At 31.0% G+C, this 19835-nt stretch overlaps 1 protein-coding gene across 3 annotated transcripts; it reads left to right on the top strand.

Annotated features, from left to right (window-relative positions):
* The first annotated feature begins 234 nt into the window (after positions 1 to 234).
* On the top strand, positions 235 to 18204 carry LOC107438406 (TD and POZ domain-containing protein 1-like). Of its 3 annotated transcripts, none has more exons than XM_016050693.4 (2): positions 235 to 1428; positions 17703 to 18204. In XM_016050693.4, the coding sequence occupies exon 1, from the start codon at positions 280 to 282 to the stop codon at positions 1414 to 1416; it is 1137 nt and encodes a 378-aa protein (XP_015906179.1). In that variant the 5' UTR covers positions 235 to 279; the 3' UTR covers positions 1417 to 1428; positions 17703 to 18204. The 3 variants fall into 3 exon arrangements, 2 of the variants coding, with proteins under 2 accessions (XP_015906179.1, XP_015906178.2); XM_016050692.4 differs by lacking the exon at positions 235 to 1428 and adding an exon at positions 7632 to 8877 and having other exon boundaries at positions 17703 to 18152; XR_011636476.1 differs by lacking the exon at positions 235 to 1428 and adding an exon at positions 12915 to 14751.
* The last annotated feature ends 1631 nt before the right edge of the window (positions 18205 to 19835 follow it).

The following is a 19835-nucleotide window of genomic DNA, read 5'->3' as shown; positions in this document are numbered from 1 at the left end:
TGAATGCACTAAAATATCGTTGTTCCGAATTGTGGCGCAAAAAGATGGTTTTATTCATGCTTAAACAATTCAGAATAACAACTGTCTAATTGTCGAGACGGGAAATTACCCTAAACATTTTGTGAGATAAGATAAATTGAAACATTATCTTACGCATAAAATGATAACAAGGCGGCACCCAATAATTTCGACATCAAAGACTTTATTTATTACCTTTTCTTTTTTTTTAACAAGAGCGTTTTCATCAGTGATTGTTTTGACTCACTTCTGTTCACAATTATGGTTTCTATCGAAAGCAAAACCCGTGGTTTTGACATCTTTTGGCGAATTGAAAACGTCCATTCTAAAATAGATCTCTCGCTTTCAAGTCCTAGTTTCAAATTGAAGAGAATGGAAGGTAAGTGGCAATTAGAAATTAAACAGAAAAATGAATTTTTGGCCGCCTATCTTTATAAGGAGGCCTCTCATATGAATACCAGAGTCATTATTTCCGTATCATTGCTTGCAGACTCTGGGTGGATTGATATTATGAAAAATACTGAGGTGACGTATGAAGCATTTCGTACTGGTTGGGGAGTACATGAGCTGATCAGTTTAGAAAACTTGGCGAAACAAGAGTCATTTTATCTGCCCAATAATTCTCTAACAATAAGTTTTCATGTATGGTCCGCTAGATTTCCATCCGAGAATTCTCAATGGCTGATAACATCCCAGATGGATAACAAAGGCAAGTTGTGCCATCAACCAACAGAAGCTTTTTCATGTTTGACACACGAAGTCATGCTTTATTTTTTACCATCTTTTAAATTCCAATCTGACAAAACATTGAAATCTCTAAAATCAAAGGAATGTTCAAAACCAAGATTTTCTGAAATGGATGAATGTAGTGAAGAAGACGTGTTAAAATTATTGAGAAGGAAAAAACTGGGTTTTGTCACTATCCGAACTGAGAACAAAGAGTTTTTTGTGCTTAAAGCTGTTCTCAGTACCGACTCTCCAGTGTTAAAGAATATGCTTGAAATCCCTAACAATGGCGATTGCAATTTAATTGATATCAGTGATATAGATGGTGATACTATGGCGTTAGTTCTGAAATTTTTGCATTACAAGACTTTGGAAGATATTAATTGGAACACTCTAGCTAAGTTGTTTTATGTCGCTGATAAATATCAGATCGGAAGATTGAGAAGATTTTGTGTTTCTCTTCTCAAAAAAGAAATAAGTGTTGAAAATATTTGTGATGCTATAAGTCTTGCTGACACACATAAAAATCTACAACTGATGACGTATATTCAAACCTTTTTTTGCAAAAACTCTACTTCAATTTTGCAGTCAGAGAAATGGAAAAATTTTTCGCTCGCTTATTCTGAATTAGCAACGAATGTTCTAGAATGGTTTGCAGAAGGGATGCCTTAAATAGATTTAAAAGTAAGTAAATCCAAAATTTTAAATAGAAAATTTTACCAAGGTATATTTCTAAATATTAGAGGAGCAATTCTGTCTATTTTTGTTTGGTTTCTTTTCAGTTTCCTATGTCTTTTTAGGGATATGCCATCGAAAGAAAATAACGATAGTCAGCATCGGAAAATTTTCTAAAATTCTTTTAATACCTCAGATACTATTGAAACAACGTATTGATACTAGAAAATTTGCCCAGCGTTTGTCATACGCTAACTGTAAGGATAATATTATTTTTAGTGCGTAAAAAGATTTATAAAGGAATTTTCGAGTATGCGCTTTAAAACTTAAATGGCGTTTGAAAACCCGTCACGTTGTGCAAAATCTATTTACTATCGAAACAAAGTATCCACACTGAACGATATCTAATAGAATCGTTACTAAACTGCACGATGTATTTTAGCTCTATATATCAATAGTCAATCGTATGACCACTGGACAATTAGAACCCTGCATCTCCAATATTTTTCCACTCGTTCATAGAAAGCAGAGTTTGCACTCGTCCAAATGCGAAACAGTCATATATTGGCAAACAAAGAGAACTCCTATCAGAGTCAATAATGTTTAAAGATAAAAGATGTGCGCGAAGAGAATAGTTCGATAATTATAATAGATGTTTTATTTTATAACCGTTGTTGAACAGATGACCTAATTTTCTGAGTTTACGTCAACCAATGTTCAACTCCTTAACCTTGTAATTTTGAACCCAATGCAGATGACGAGGGAACTCATGGATCAAATATTGGAAGAAATTTGCCTTCGTGTAGGACTTTTTTATGGAACTAACCCATATTTGCGATACATGGAGAGGAATACCTTCCACGGTTAGACTGACGGCAAGTGGACTCCAACCCATGATCCGTCTACCACTGAGGATATATTTTTCGTTAGCACTGTGGCTGGTGCAAGCCGAGTGTGGAATTCGTATCAACCCACCATCGTTGGTATTTGAACCCATTTCCCCTCATTGGTAGACAAACGCTCTATCCCCTGAGCCACCACGACTCCTTATAATAGATATTGATATTAAGAATATGATAATATCGTTATTAATGTGCATTTATAGTAATTTACATTTGCCAGTCTTTGCGAGTATAATAAATTGAAGTTCGCAATAGTAGATAACCGTTCAAACAAAGTACAAATTATAGAAATTAAATTTGACTTATTACGGTTTTATAAGCTGGAATACAAATATTGAATTGTAAAAAGAATTCAAATACATATTCTAAACAACTTAAAGAAGCAATGCATAATGTACTCACAAGCATAAAAATTAGAGCATCTAGAAAGACTTGTCAGAAGGAAACAAAATTCTACTTACGTAAGTAGACGCTTATGTACTTAAGTGATTAAAATATCAAAGCTTAATTATCACTTATGGTAGAAAAAATACACATAAATGGGTATTTTAGTACCCTCTAGGGCCACCTCTAGTGCGAATGCAGGCTGCAATACTGACGGGCATTGAGACATACGATTGCCTCATACTGTTCAACGTAATAAGATGGCAACCCTTAGAGGGCAACACCATAAAGCTGCTGAACACAAAAAGTCTAGTATTTCTCATATCTTACGATGGGTGTCACTTGATAAAACGCAACCTAACTCCCATGCCCATTACCTAACGAAAAGCCTTAAATTTCTTTTTTACGGTTTTAAAAACATGCAAGTGGCAAATTGTTAAAAAGCCTCATAGTTTTGTATTCAAGTTTATATAGTTCCAAAACCGTAAAGGTAAAAAGGGTTCTTTGCCGTTAATTAGATAAACAGACTACTGCCAATTATTTTACCTAAATTTTAGAATGAAAATTAAATTAATATCTGAAGATGAAAAAAAAAAAGATTTTTTAAATTATCTCTCTATATCCAAATCAGTATTCTCTATCTTTTTATTTGGCTCTCTCAAAGATGGATCACCATCAATAAAATCATGAGACTCATCTTAAAATCATGCTGTTCAGGATAGGGTTTTTTCATAATTTTTTTTCCTGTAAGTCGAATGCAAAATATTCTAATGATAAATTCATGGTTATACGTTAAGTGAGCTGAAAATCGTACTTTTATGAGAAATAAAGCCAATCCTTCATGCTAAAAATTGCTTTTTTACTCTATACTGGTTAAAGGATTTAAAGCTTATAAATTACAGTACAATTTTTATTTTTAATGATATTTTCTAAATATCATGCTAAATTGAGTATTTTTTAGGAACATAAGGATATTAAAAAAGAAAGGCATAGATGATGGCGACAATGATTTTAAATACGAAAAAAAAAATAGTTTTTATATAGAAATATATCTTATTAGTTTGATTCTTGGTATTCATTTTATATTTATCCGCTTTGAAACTTTTGAACTCGGAGACCAGAAATGAAATTTTAAAATTTACTTTTGTATATATAGTTTTGATAATTTTTTTCAAAAAATCCTTTTTTATAAGAAGTAAAATCATTTATAATAATTGTGTTTATCTAAGCTTTATCATCGTATTAATTTTCCTCCCCTTACACCATTTAAAAATAAGTAGATATAATCTAAAGTTATTTCGTACGCTATAAAATTGCATTTAAATAAGCAATCTGTATAACACCATACACTTCTTCAAATCTGGATATGAGGAAGATTAAAAAAAAACTTGAAATTACCTCTCTATCAGCAGTCTCTTTTACTTCACTTGACTCTCTCAAAGGTGTCTCGGCATTGATTAAATCATGAGATTCATCTCTGAAACTAATAAGAAAAATTTCAATTTGTTTACATCTGTTCAAGATAGAGATTCGATGATCGTCTTATTCTCGTAACTAGGTTGAAAATAATTATAAAGATAGGTTTGCGTTTAATATAAGGTTAATTTTGTTTGGCACAATATTAATAAAGGGATTTGTAAGGGATTTAGACACCATATGGCGATATGCTCCCTCAATTTTTTTTTCTGTCACTAAAGCAACAAACACGTGCTTCAAAAAGCACTTTCAAGATCAGAAATTAATAATTATTAATAATTAATGCAATAATAATGACCTGAGAATCTGCAATCTCAATACATTTAAGATTGCTGATTAAAGATCAGCAGGGAAATAATTTGCTTTACCGTTTAAGGTTTTAAATAAATAAATAAAATTTCGCTAAGTCAATATTGATGTTATAAAAAGTTGTATCGCAAAAGGAAAGTTTATATCATTTATATTACTATTATCGTAAAAATTTTTTTAGTTTTTTATTATTATCTTTCAGAATTTTATGTCCGAAAATAATTTCGAAGAGTTTATTTACTTGAGAGTGAATTACAGCTTTGAATAAATCTTGAATATTACTGAAAAATGTTTGTTCATCTGTTTAAATTTATTTGTACTACGAAACTGATTTTAACAGTTAAATCACAATTTAAGAAATTGACAATGAGCCAAGATACACTACCAAATTATTGCATAGCGAAATATAAATCTGCACAAGTTCCAAAGCTGTCGCAATGTAATATACCGCTCTATGAACTGTCACAATTTTCATTCTGAAATTACGGTAAAATCACCGGTAGCAATCTGTACATCCGGTTAATCATAAAGTTTATGGTTAGGAACACTTTTATAACTTAACGGTTTTGAAATCGTTTGTAACTGGTACGGTTAAAAAAACGTGAATACATATCTATGCGGCAGGGCTCGAAATAACTCAGAAATTTTACCCGTCCCCGAGGACGGCTTGTCCAACAATGTACCCGTCCTCCTTTGAGACTAACCCGTCGCTTCTAAATAAATAAAAATATAATTTTCTCATATTTATTACAAACATTTATATAAAGTGCACAATGAATTAGTAGTTACTAGGATTACATTATACAGTAATAAAAGAAATACTAGATTACTAATAGTAGCCTAGTATTTCTTTTATGAAATAATTTAAATGACAAAGGTCAAGTTATCTGGAATGTCAATTTATCTGAGGGTACTGCGTTTTTTTAAGTGAATCTAATATGACGTTTGCCAGTTCCACAATCAAGCCAATGATTTACAGAGGTTTCTGCACAGAAATCTGAAAGGAGTTTTCCATTTAGGTAGATGTTCATAATTGCGTTTAACGCTTCTCGTTTAAGACCAGTAAGTAATGTGTTTTTTTGTAAGTTCATTGCTGAAAAGCCCCTTTAAACCGCTGCTGTACTCCCAGACAGAGAAAACATCAATTCCACCATACGCAGTATGTTGCTGTATTTCAAGATTAAAGGGTCATTTTAGAAGTGAGGCTCTAGACTCTTGTAAGATAACAAAAATTGAAAATGTATCACGAACATAAACGGGAAAATGGCCGTCCGCGCGGACGTCGGATTCGAAAAATTCGTAGTCCGTGGGGAATTTTTGACCGCTGAGGACGGGCGGACGGGCAGTTTTTCGAGCCCTGTTATGCGGTATTGTAAACATTTATGACTAGCATAGTATAGAATAAAAATCAATATTTTTAATAATATATATACTTTTTATTTCACTTCTTAATTAAAGGTAAAATTGCCTTACCTGTATTTCAGGTAAGGTAATATTTAAAGTTGCTATATATCCAGGGGTAGACAGAATTCTCTTCTTTCGATTTAAAAAGTCGTTACTCTTGAAATGAAAGATGTCATTAGTAAAAACAAAGGTCTGTCATTGAAGGAATTAACTCCTGTCCATTTTTTGAAAACATTTAATATTCATACAAGAAACGTTAAAAAAAACAAGAAAGAAAAAAAAGCAAGATTAAACGACCCATTAATATTTTGAAAAAGAACAGCAGATTTCAACTCGGATCTCAACTTAATAACTCGGAGGCGATCATTCTACATCTGCTTTACTTATGAAACTCTGGGTACACCGCAGTTACGGTTAAATTTTAAAGTCAAACTAGTAAAGTCAAAAAGCTCAGAGTTTCTCAACACATAGTTTCTTAACCATAAAAATAAAGCGGAAATCGGAGCTCTGCAGATGCTGAACCATTTATGCATGAATAATAGTTTACCGCGAATGACCGAAATCAAAAGAATGTCGTCTTTTACCGGTGAATGTCAGCAATCGCTTTGGTGAATGTCTGAAATATTTGTTATATCCGATTTGATATTAATTAATTCGTTGATATTATTGTATTTATTCGACATTTTAGTATCTGCTGAGGATAGATAAGGAGAAACATCAGTGTTCGGAGTACCGGTTAAAAGCATACTGGGCAGTGGTACTCGACCTTATAAAAACATTGTTGTAGGGTATTCCTGGCAAATGTATACCGGGCAGTGGCACTTAATTACTAATCAAAGTATTTTTTATTTTAAGGTATGTAATTTATCAAAACTATTGCAAATTTTTTCTAAAATTTAATTTAAAAAAAAGCTTTATTTTGATAAAAAATTTAAAACGAAATTGTTATGGTATAAGATACACATTTGATATTCTTATCAGAATTTTTGAACAATGGAACCAATATTTATGTGAACTAATTAGATTTTTTTTTGTGCGAATCTTTAAAATGGTGCCAAGCACTTTGAACCTAGATTGTTGTTCCTTTTGAAAATGTTAAAATAAAACAGTTTTTGTTTTTGGTGAAAATTGATCAAAATTATAATAAAGCAAAGGAAACTTTATGGAATCATTTCATTGATATGAACCATGGAAACTATATTTCTATTAGCTAAATAGTTTGTTTTGTAGTCACTTTTCAGATTTGTGATAGGCACTTCACAAATTGCAATATTTTCTTAAAATTGAACTTAGAGACGTTATTTATTTTGATGAAAAATTGATAGAAATTTGAATAGCATTTGATCATATCCTTGTACAATTGAGCCAAGTTTCTGGTATATTTCCAAAAGGTGAATGAAATGTCACAGAAAAGCACAAGTTGTTATTATTGCATGAAAGTATGGTGAATAAAAATATAATAATGAATTGAATAAAATTTTTTTTATTTGAAATAACTACAGAAATTAGATTTATTAGCTCGCCGTCACATAAAAACATCTTTAGAAAAAATAAAAGCTAAACGTTAATGCAAGTTTTAAATATTTATGACACTCATTTTTGCTATTGGCAAATGCGATAGGTCTGCTTAATGCTGACCTATCGAATTTTGCTGACACGCAATATGTGTGATTACAAATTTCTTATCATTTTTTTATGACTGATAAAAATGATAGGAAAATGTTTGGATAACTTTAACGGTGTGTTTTTCCCCTACATTTATTTTCTTTTATTTAGACATACGTTCAATTCCATTTGATAAATATGAATTTCATTCCGAAACAAGATGAGGAATTATTGTGTGGATTTTCAATTTTTTGGCGAATCGAGAATTTTAACCCATTGCCAAATGATAGTCTTTGTTTGATAAGTCCAGAATGTAATATTAAACCACTGAAAACGAATTGGAAAATTATAGTTAAAAAACGTGGTGATTTTCTAGTGGCATTCATATCCAAAGAAGAACACGAAAAATACTTGAGTTTGTTTTATTCAGTTGCAATACTTACAGGAAGTGGTTGGTTTTCGGTTCTAGATAGTGCAAAAGTTAAATTTGGCGGTAATTCAGATGTTTGGGGAGTAGATAAATTGATTAATGTGAAAAACTTAAAAGAAGATGAATGGTTTTATCTGCCAAATGGGACTTTAACCGTAAGTTTCCGTTTATGGAACAACAATACAAACAAGAAGGCATACCAGTACTTAATTACAACACGTTTAAGAAGTGAATGCGAATTAGAACAAAGAATAGACAGACCAATCGAAATGTTTACAGCACTAAAACCAAGTGATTTCTTAACTTTTCCTCTTTCCTACAAATTTCACATCGGAGAAACTACAAAGTCACCAACTCAGCTACCACCATCGACTTCTAATCAAGAATTAAATACCGAGGAAAATCTTCTAAGAATGTTCAAGGAGAAAAAGTTTTCCTTTGTTACTCTTAGAACATCGACAAAAGAATTTTCTGTGCATAAAGCAGTATTGTGTGCCAGATCTCCAGTTTTCAAAGCCATGTTTGAGCGGAAAATGAAAGAAAACGATTTGAATGTAGTTGATATCGATGACGTTGAAAGTCAAACAATGACGTCACTTATAAATTTTTTGCATTTTGAGCCGCTTGGTGATTTGAGTTGGGAAGCGGCTGTGAAGTTGTACTATGCTGCTGATAAATATGACATAAAACCATTGAGAAAAGCTTGTGTTTTACGCATGAAAAATGAATTAACAAATGAAAATATTTGTGACTCTTTTGTTCTCGCTAATATGCATCAAGATAAGGATCTCATGAGCTGCGCTGGAGATTATTTTTGCAAACATTCTAAACAAATTCTACCCTCCAAAAAATGGAAAGATTTTCTTTTGAGTTACACAGAGTTAGCTGCAGAAGTTTTATGCAAATTAGCTCATAACATATAGAAATAATTCATTAAACTTCATTTAAGTAAGTTTTTTAATGATTCTTTTAATAATATTTTTATCAAGGTATTTTTCATTTAAACTTTCATTTGCATTTGAACTAACAGTTTTACAATTTTAAATAATTTTTATTTAATGTAACGTTATTGATGTATCCCTTTATAGTTTATTATTTATCTAATCTGTGGGAGCATATAACACTTAGAACGCACTCCTTAACTAAATAAGAGTTGATCGAAATCGGTATTATTGAGAAATTTTCCCGCAAATCAAAACTTATTCATTTTGAATTTACTCCAGTAATGTTAACGAAAGATATATTCTGTTCATCTATCAAAGCATCACATTCAAACTTTTATAGTTTTGGATTTCATTTTGACAAAAACATAAATTTTTATCCAAAGTATCCATAAAATTCATACTATAGAACTTTCATTGTGTGTAAAATTTATGACACAATTTTCGTTAAGTCTCAACGTTTTTCCCAAACGTTTGATCAAATGAGGATAAGGTATATACTTTTGTGTTACTTACGCTAAGAAAAGAAATTCTAGTAAAATTACTTATAGTAATGACACTTGTGGCAAAAAGCAAAAAATCAAATCAGAATGATAAAACTGAAATTATTAACGATTATTAATAATATTTATTAATTAGTATTATATATATAATAATTATATGATAATTATTTATAAAATAGATAATAATTAATACTAACCAAAATAATTTAAACCATTCATGTGGTAATTATTTTGTTCATATGGCAACGTTTCCCGGCAAAAATTATAATTCTTTGGTTTTCAAAATTATAATTCTTATCACCACACTTTAGTAAAAAATACAAAACTGAAAAGTAAAATCAACCGTTTAAATGGGGCTTTTTTTCATGCTCTTAAGTATCATGATAAAACTACCGTATTTTACGAGATACACAAAGTTGTATCGCATATTATAAAACTATACTTCATCGTTCGTATACCAAAGCGCTTCGGTATAAATTACAGAGCTTTTTGGAGATTCCATAGAGCCAAAAACACGATGAATTCTCTCATATTCTGGTAGTTTTGACTATACTTTTATCAGTTTATGAATAAAGCAAAACAACGTGAATGTAGCTCATATAAAGGCACCGAATTAAGCATAATATAGTTTCGGTTCTATAAACGAGGACAATCCTCTGTGTCTAACACACTTTTATTTATTTATTTATAGTATGTGAGTAGTTGTTTTAACGCAAAAGAAGGTTGAATCGGAACAATAGTAAGTTAATTTCTGTGCCTTTATTTGTTCTTTATTCACGTTATTTTACTTTTTTCATGAACATTCTTTGTATCCTCATTATTAGGAATTGTAATACAGAGCCCATTTCGTCTCTTTTTTTTTAAATATAATTTTAAAGTTAGGTCATCAATGCTTTTGAAACTATTCGCATAATTTCTCGCATAACTTTTACAATTTTCATGAAATTATGAACAATCGTATTCTGTAACATAGTAGTTGTAATATAGCATAGGAATTAGATTATACTAGAAGCTAACCAGCTATGGATTCACTTTTTTTAAAAATATGATTCAGGATTGATTGAACCGGATCTTCTTGCAATCACGGAAGTTGAATGTAACTTTGGAATGTAAAACATAAGAATTTCAAAAGCAGCTACTACTAATTAAATGAAACAAATCGTTTCAAAATTTTTTATCTAAGTTCAACGTTGTACTTTGTTTTTTGTTGATAAATATACCGATTATAATCATGAATTGTTGTCACTTACTTGAATTTAGATAAACTTCTCTTATTTTATTGAATTAAATAATATATAATACCATAGTAGAAAGTAAAGTAAAATTTAGTTTATAGTAAATTAATTTACGTCGCAATTTTGTGTTGCTCTAAATTTCTTGTTGAGATTCCAACACTTTCTGAAAGAGTGGACTATTCAAACCCTGTTAAAGTATTCGCAGTCAATAGGAAAATCGAAATATTTAATTATGAACCTGATAATGATTTCTTACCTATTTTGAAATTAAATAACTAAATACGAAATTGCAAATAGAAGTTACACGGAGGAAATACAACATTTATGGCTGTTTGTCCAAAATGTCTAACTCCTAAGATTTAACTATTAGCTATTCAGTGTCCATACTAACTGGCTCAGGAAAGACTGTCGCCTTTAAAGATTCTGAAATAAGATTTAAAGTCGCAGAGTATGTGAAAAATTATTCAATCTAGAAAGAATGTTTACCCAATGGATCATTATCAATAAGTTCAATAAACACAGAAGGGTGGACAGCAAAAACTCTGATGAATTCAAAATGGATTAATAAAAAAGTCTGATACCTTGGCACGGAAACTATTTTATTTTATAACATTTGTTAAACTGCAGACCCAATTTTGGATTTACAACTGTCAATGCTCAACTCCGTAGTCTTAACCCAGTTCAGAAGACAAAGGAACTTTAGTATCAAATATAGGGAGAAATTTGATTTCGTGAAGGACTTTTTGATGGAACTGCCTCGCATTTGCGTTACATGGAGAGCAATGCCACGTTAACCACCCACGGTTAGGCTGATGGTAAGGGGACTCTAACCAATGATTCGTCTACCACTGAAGATATTTTACGAAAGCACTGTGGTTGGTGCAAGCCGGAGGCGGAAGAATTCGTATTAACCAGCCATCACTGGGATTCGACTCACCTCATTGGTAGGCGAATGATCTATTAGCTGATCCATCTCAGTTCTGGATGTTGCAGTTATCGCCAAAGTTGATTTAGGGGCCAGGATAGCATGATTGGTAGGAAGTTGGACTCATGTTCGTGAGATCGTGACTTCAAATCCCTCCTGCCAAAGACTCCCCGGTTAGTAAGCGTGCACGGTTGGTGTAAACTAGATCTGTCGGGGTCGCAAGGTCCTCTATGTTTCCATAACAAATTGTAACCATGGGTCCGTTGCATAAATGTTTTGTGACGTGTGTGCTGCTGAAGTCGTATTCTTTTCCTTAGATGGCGCCACTGAAAAACAAGAAATGCCTCTCCGGTCTTAAATACCAGGCTTGCTGGAATGGTAAATGGTATTAGAAATAACAACAATAACAAAGACGCGACAGATCTGCTGAAACGGAATTCAGTTTTGCACTACTCCGAACAGAGACTATTTAGTGCACAAAGCTGTTTGGTGCGCAAAATCTCCTGTATTCAGTGCAGTGTTCGATACAGGATTTATGGAAAACAAAGAGCAACTGAGATGATATCGTCAGCCAGATCATGACCACATTTCTTAATTTCTTACACTTCGAGCCTCTGGATGATCTGCTTTGGGAAAATACTATCAAGTTATATTATGCTTCGGATAAATATTAGGCAGATTCTCTTAAAAAGGATATCAAGTATCTCTTGAAGAAAGAGTTAACGGTTGAAAATATCTGCGTTATTCTTTCCGATTTACATCAAGACAAAGAACGCATAAATTGCAATCAGAAGTTGTTTTTTTTTGTAGACGTTATAAGACTATTTTCCGGTAAAGAAAAATGAAAGATTTAACTGTGCAAGTTGTCGGAAAAAATTTAACAGTAGATGAAGTAATAATTGGTGAGATTCAGCTAGTTTTATAGCAACGTTTCCATTGAAATAATTTAAATTTTAATTTTGTATTACGTTTTGTTCAAAATAGGCCCCACTTTTTGCTTTTTTGCGGAACATTAAAATTGACATGAAAAATAATTTAAATTGAATAAGAGATGTTATAATTTTTAAATGTGCTTTTTTACTATAGCGATTAAAATCCTTTTTATCTTGTTTCGAAATTCTGACTGGAACTAACGAAGAAAATCCTGAAAATCCCGAATTCTAACTTAATTATTTAATTCTATTTAGTTTCCTAAAAAGCAAATTAAATATGCTATAGTAATTATAGTAACAAACAATATTTTTATTTTTTACTTATTTTGAAAAATACTCGTCCGGATCAAAATAGGCTTGAACGAAATGTCAAGTTCCTTGGAAGGAAGATACTAATTAAAAAACAAGTTATGGTTCAAATTATTCTTTTAAGGTGCACTGTATGATATTCTCGGTAAAAATGGTAAAATGGTAATTTTTTAATTGTTACTTTACCATATTCAACCGAAACAATCGCTTAACTATAAAAAAGATGATATTCAAACTGTTAAGTGTGAGAAAACACATTTATTGATTGTTTTTCTTCCTAAAACGATTGAAAAGCCTGAATTCTATCCGCTTTACTAGGCCCACCTTTAGAAAAATATTTTATGCAGCTGGGTACGTACTGAAGCTAAGAAGGTCAATCTCATAACCGGCTGAACAGTGGTTCGAATCCCAGCTTTGATATTACAAGATTTCTTTCATTCCTTCAATACGTGAAGAGATTCCAGGGTCCTTCACTCTTCAATCGGTGACCCTGGACTATTAGAGTGGGTAATTTTCAAGCATTTCAATTAATTCATAGAACACTTATAAAAACTGACAGCTGTGACTCGATCCTGTAAACTGAGCTTGTGAAAGTGACAATGTAATTTTTAGGCTTATAAGAAGGCGTTTGTGTGTATTGTTTAATAGGAAGAAAAAGAAACATACAAAAAAAAAAGATAAACGGTATCTTACAGCTGTCAAAGATAATAAAATGTTATTCTTCTGTCTTATCTTAAACGGAATGCTTTTATCAAACAATTCATTTAAAGTTGATTGTTTCTCAGCATCATTTATTGTTTTCATTTAAAGACGATGGCAACTACATCAGAAAAATACGAAAACATGAATGGAATAGTTATATATTGGCGAATCGAGAATTTTAACTGCAAGCCTGGTAAGAATTTATTGCTTCGTAGTCCATCTTTCAAAACTAAATCACTAAAATCAACGTATCGTATAGAAATTAAGCAAAAATATGGATTCTTATCTGTTCATTTGGTCAAAGAAATATATTCGGTTACAAATTCTGTAACAGTTTCTACTACTTTACTCAGTAGTTTGGGATGGATAACAATTTTGGAGAAAGTTCCAGTCCATTTTGGAATAGGCCAAGTTCACGCCGGAGTAGACCAATTAATCAGTTTTAAAGAATTGAATGACCAAGAATGGACTTATTTACCCAACGGATCATTGACAGTTGGTTTTCATCTCTGGAAAGAAGAACAATTCAAAGACACTTCGCAGACTTTGATTATTTCTCGTTTGCTCACAGTGATGGAAACGACTTACAACACAGACCAATACAGACTTTTTCGCATTTAAAACCGAACGACCTGCTACACTTTCCTCCCTCTTATGAGTTTAAAGAAACGAAACAGTTTTTAACTCAAAAAACTCAGACGTTCACAAGTGCTGGTTTCCATGATTCTGAAGAACTTATAAACTTTTTTAAACAAAAAGAATTCAGCTTCGTGACGCTTCGAACGCCAAATAAAGAATTTGTGGTGCACAAAGCTGTGCTGTGCTCCAAATCACCTGTCTTTAACGCCATGTTTGAAAGAAATATGATTGAAAATGATACGAACTCAGTTCATATAGATGATATTGAAAGTGAGACTGTCTCTTTACTTATAAAATTTTTGCATTTTGAGCCCTTGGGAACTCTGCATTGGGAAGATGTAACAAAATTGTATTATGCCGCTGATAAGTATCAAATAGAAGGTTTGAAGAAATTTTGCAGATCTTTCCTAGAAACTGTTTTATCATTAGAAAATGTGCTTGATCTATTTATACTGGCTGATAAGCATCAAGATAAGAACATAATGTCCTGTGCTGAAAAATACTTCCGCTTAAATTTCGAAAAAATTCTGATTTCAGCGGAATGGCAAAGATTTTTGCGAAGCAATTATCAGCTAGCTACTAGAATCGGTAATGAAATTCAATCTCCCAATTAACTTAAGATTGTGATTTCCATAGGTAAGCTGAAATTCGTTTTACATTTTAAAGAAATATGATCTCTTTAAGGCGATCCATTTAATAAAAATTTTCCCCAAAAAACCTTTGAAGCGGATTATGTGACGATTAAAAACATTTCATTTTTCAGAAAAATAATGTAGCAACTCAAAAATTACACACATTTGAAAATACTGAAAGAAAAAAACTAAATTCACTTAATTTGTGAAATCATCGTCCAAATAGTTAAGATAGAGCAACTAGTGTAACAGGAATTTCTACGTAAGATATGAACTATATTTATATACTTTAAATACCTACTTAAAGGATAAAAAAAATTCTTTCATTTTTTAATTATGACGCTATCTTTGGAGGAAAATAATTAATCTTTAACAAAAAAAAACTAACAACGCTTAATTTTTTTAAAAAAATACTAAATGAATAATAAATTAAATACACTTTAAATATCATTTCACTATTTACCACTATGATGATTTAACAGTTAATAAAAGAATCAGAATATATATATCATGAATAAAATATATCCGATTCCAATATTTATATCCGATTCTAATTTGTATATAGATTAAAATTATTTTAATATGTTATAAGTATTGCCATTGCTTATTCTTTTTCTTATGCTATTTCGTATGCAAATTTTTCAAGAGTTTAATAAATCTTTACTTGTACTTGTTTTAGAATGTATTAAATATATTTGAACACATTTGTATAAATAATTAATATGAGAATTCAAAATGCTGTGCATCCAAAATTCTTTTCAATAGTTATTGGATGAATCATTGACAATATTATACTGAAGTATAAATCATGGTACTAGTGGCACTAGGGAAAAAATCACACACTAACGTATTAAATATTGCTAAAAGCATTTTATACACTAAAATGTGCATCAGAAATGCCAATATACTAAAGTTTCAATTACCAGATTACTAAAACCATTAGTGTTAAAATAATATATAAATATCTGCTACAGAATTTCCGTCTCTCAGCAAATGGTGTTTACATACATATTGTAGCTTATACTCAATGGAAATATATAGAGTATGGAGTTAAGAGTATACTGAATTAAAATAGCTGCTACCTCTACTAGATTTTGATTTTTTCTCCTCGTTTACTGGTCGAATAAAAATTCACCTACATTTTGTACATTTACTTTTTTTACATTTTACTTTTTGTACATTTTATGAAATTCCCAAAAATTGGTAAGTTTCCTAAAACATTCCTTTTGAAATGGAATTTTTGTACAAATTATTACTTGCTTGAATATTTAAATAAGTATTACTAATACATAATGAAGTGAGCCTTATTTATGAAAATCAGTATTTAAAAGGCATGTTAACTCGATTCTATGTTGAAGTAGTTGTTTCATAGATGAAGGTTGACATTGTCGATATTTACGTTCCCCATATTCAGTTTAGTTTTATTCAGAACTCAGTTTTTAAATTAATTAAAAAACTATTTTTACTATTTTTGCTGAATTAAATGTATATTACTATTCAAATTTATGAATAAACATAATACTTAACATTTCAAGTATAATTGATGTTAATAATAGCCTGAAAAATTCCCTATGTGTGAAATATTTAGTACTATATGACAATATTATCAGGAAATCGTATCATTATAGTAAAATCTACTGGATTGTTTCCTATCCATATTGACAGCTATGAATTTTATTAAAAGCAATTTTATGAATAGAAATGAACATAAGCTGTTGTCTCAGTGCATTGGTGATATTGCACTGAAATATAGATAGCATCATACTACGCAGCATGTAAGATTCCTGAGATATATGTTTACCTCAGAAAAACTACGTTAGTCCCTATGTGAACATGCCTAGCTAAAATTACAACAAGTAACTGTGCGTGATATCAATTATAACTATGGATAGTTGACTGAGTAACGGCTAAGCACTTAATGGCGCTAGGGGCAAAAATTCGTCATAAGAATTCCGAGTTACTACTTCCGATTGATTTTTACGATCAAACTTGAAAAATCTTCGCCATTAAATATTGTTATACTATTAGTGTTTAAAATACGAGTTATTTTAATTCAAAGTTCAACGACACAAGCAACAAATGAATTCGAAAGACGTCACATGCATGCTATGATGCAACCAAAAAAATATCAAACGGGGATACAAATATAGCCAAATTAAGGGATAACACTCAAAACATGTGGCCGGGATAGCCTGGTCGGTAGAGCGCTGGGCCCATGTCCGAGAGTTCGTGGATTCGAACCCCGCCGTCCGAAGACTCCCCCTGTAGTGTAGTGACTGATGCACGTTAAATCTGTCTATGTTTCCATAACAAATCAATAACTCTGAGGGTACTGGATTGGAGATCGATCGTTCTCTGATTCAGGTCAAAATTACGATCTGTGGATGAATGACTGGATGTATGAATGGGTCCGCTCTATAAATGAGTGTGACGTATGGTGTAGCAGAAGTAGAATTCTTGGCCATAGATGGTGCCACTGGAAAACAAGAACAATAGCACCCCCTCTGCCTAAACAGGCATGCGTCATCAACAGCAACAACCGAAAACATAGCCAACCTTTCACTTTATTTATGCTTTGATATTAATTTTCCTAAATCTGTTTTTGACTCACAACCAGTTAGAATTTGTAAGTTACAAAAAACTATTATGAATGGTAAAATCACGCGTAAATTTAAGCACAAATCACAATAATAAAACTTCCAAGAATATTAAGCCTGTTCACACATCGCCTCCGAAGCATAACATAAGCGGAGGAATACACCGAAAGTTTTAGGAAGCTTGTTATTGTTTACATTCTGTCAACCATTCATATAAACACATTTGAAGTTGACCTTGTGATTGATTTTTTTTTGGTTCCTGACGATAGGATTATTAGAACAATGTTATTTAGAATAATATTTAGTTCTAGCTCATTGATACTGCTTTATAATGTACCTTTCTTAATTTACTTTTCAGATTTTGGTTTCTGCCCATGTACATCCAAAAGGGGGAGGAAATAGCCATGAAGAACTGATTTAATGTATGATACATTGAAAAATAATGAAATCAAGAGCAAAAGCTTTTCAACATTTTTGGCAGCATATAAATATAGATTTTTATCTTTTTAATTTATAAATTATTAAAGCTGTTATTCGATACTTAGACTATTTTTTTTTATTAACTTAAAAATTATTTTCTTGAAATTTATGTACGTGTGTTCTTTTTCATTTACCAAAAGAGCTTATACATTGTGCATGTTTGAGAATGGATAATTGCTTCACATTTTTAGAATAGTTTTTTTTATCTTTAACTTTCTTTCCGTTATTATAAATTAAAATTTATTGTATTTTTACTATTGTTTTTATTAATGAATATTGTTTGTGTCTTAATAATCTTACATAAATAAATAAAGTATGCATAACTTCAGTTGGTTTATGAAAAATTATTTCAAAATAAAAACACAACTTAAATACTGCAATCCAATTCAATGCTTATTAACGTAGATATTAGTGTTATTATCACATGTAAGGATAGACTGTTAATTATGTAAGGATATACAGTATAATAGACGTAAGTAAATACTGTATAATAGATATAATGTTTAATAGATGCAACCACTTACATCTAATAAGCGTTTTTATTGAAGATTATTTCGCTCATGGGCTGCAATAGCGGCACAACTCAAAAAATCAAATTTGAGATAAGTGAGTTTAAAGTTTTCATTGCTAAAGAAAATGCATAAGAAATGTTTCAGTTTGCTTAAACGAAGATTACCTTCAAGTTGAATTATGAGTTGTGCTAGTATTGCTGCTGAAAAGAATGTATATTTTCATATTTACACCTGTTCCAGAACGTGTATTTTTTTAGTTGTGCCACTATTGCAGCCCATGACCGATTTAATTCTTTTCGAAAATAAGTTTTAAAAAAGTATTTATTAAAGTAATATTTTTACTTATTTGATTTGCTTTTTATTCATTAATTTATTTCAACAAATTTAAAAGCTTATAGGACTACAAAGTTAAAAATGTTTCTGGAAACTGTATTTTTGCACAATTTTGCTTCTTTTATTAAATGTTAGCCAGTCTTATGATTGCATCTTAATCCTTTTTATCATTTCTGGAGAAAAAATATCGTCCAAATGAATATTGTCTTCAATTTTATTTATAACCATTGAACAGGTAAGAATATACACTTGCAACTTTGATTATAACTCAGATGACAAGTATTAAAACGAATTCCTTTCCAAGAAATTACAGAGAAAAACTGAACAACATCTCTGTTACAAAGGGAAGAAAATCTTCTAAACTTGCTCAACTGCAATTTGTTTCTACTATTCAAGATAATTCAATCGATTAGTGATTTTTGGGTACAAAAAAAAACAGAAGCGTGCTTTGAGTTTTAAGATTTGTTGAATTGACAAACTATGTAACTCACCACCTTAGTTGTATTTATCTGGACTGCTGTGCTGATCATCCCACGTGGTTCAAGTTTACAATTCTGAAAATAATTACTGATTATCAAACATTATTTCCATTTTCTGTAAATTTAGACATTACGCAGTTTGAAATATTGTATGTTAATAAAATACGTTTCTAATTCTGAATTATCAAAAATTATTTCCTTTCTTTATACTTTTAAACAATATACAACTTAAATCATTACAATTTATAATAAAAGCTTATAATTCTGAGAGGAGTAATTAATTAACAGAAATTATTTTCTATGCATCTAAATTATACACAACTAATAATATTGCATTCCGAAAACTGAATGTGCAGTGCTCCAAAAAAATGGACCACCAAGAATAACTTTTGATCTAATGATCGAATCTTCACGTTTTAGAACAGATTCTTAATGGTTAGAAGGGGTGAATTGATTAGTGCTGACGATGTTTTAACAAGAACAAGACACGAAAACGTTTTTTATCCGAATAAACATATATTTTTTTTCAACTTCACGCTCTAAGAGGCTTGACGAAATACGCAAAAAGTAAAATTAATATCAAGGGATCCAATTTTTGGATCACTTTCCTGACCAAACTATGGGGACCTTATTTCCTAAATTGTGGCAATCCCCCTCCCCTATTTTGTGGGTCAGATATCTGAATGC

This window comes from Parasteatoda tepidariorum, chromosome 3 (genome assembly GCF_043381705.1).
Source record: "Parasteatoda tepidariorum isolate YZ-2023 chromosome 3, CAS_Ptep_4.0, whole genome shotgun sequence".
NCBI classification, from domain to species: domain Eukaryota; kingdom Metazoa; phylum Arthropoda; class Arachnida; order Araneae; family Theridiidae; genus Parasteatoda; species Parasteatoda tepidariorum.
The sequence above is the reverse complement of the archived record's forward strand: the minus strand, read 5'-3'. Positions and strand labels throughout refer to the sequence as shown.

What these genes read in the sequence shown, in the direction of transcription:
- LOC107438406 (XM_016050692.4), top strand. Translation starts at nt 7,698, where the DNA reads ATGAATTTCATTCCGAAACAAGATGAGGAATTATTGTGTGGATTTTCA.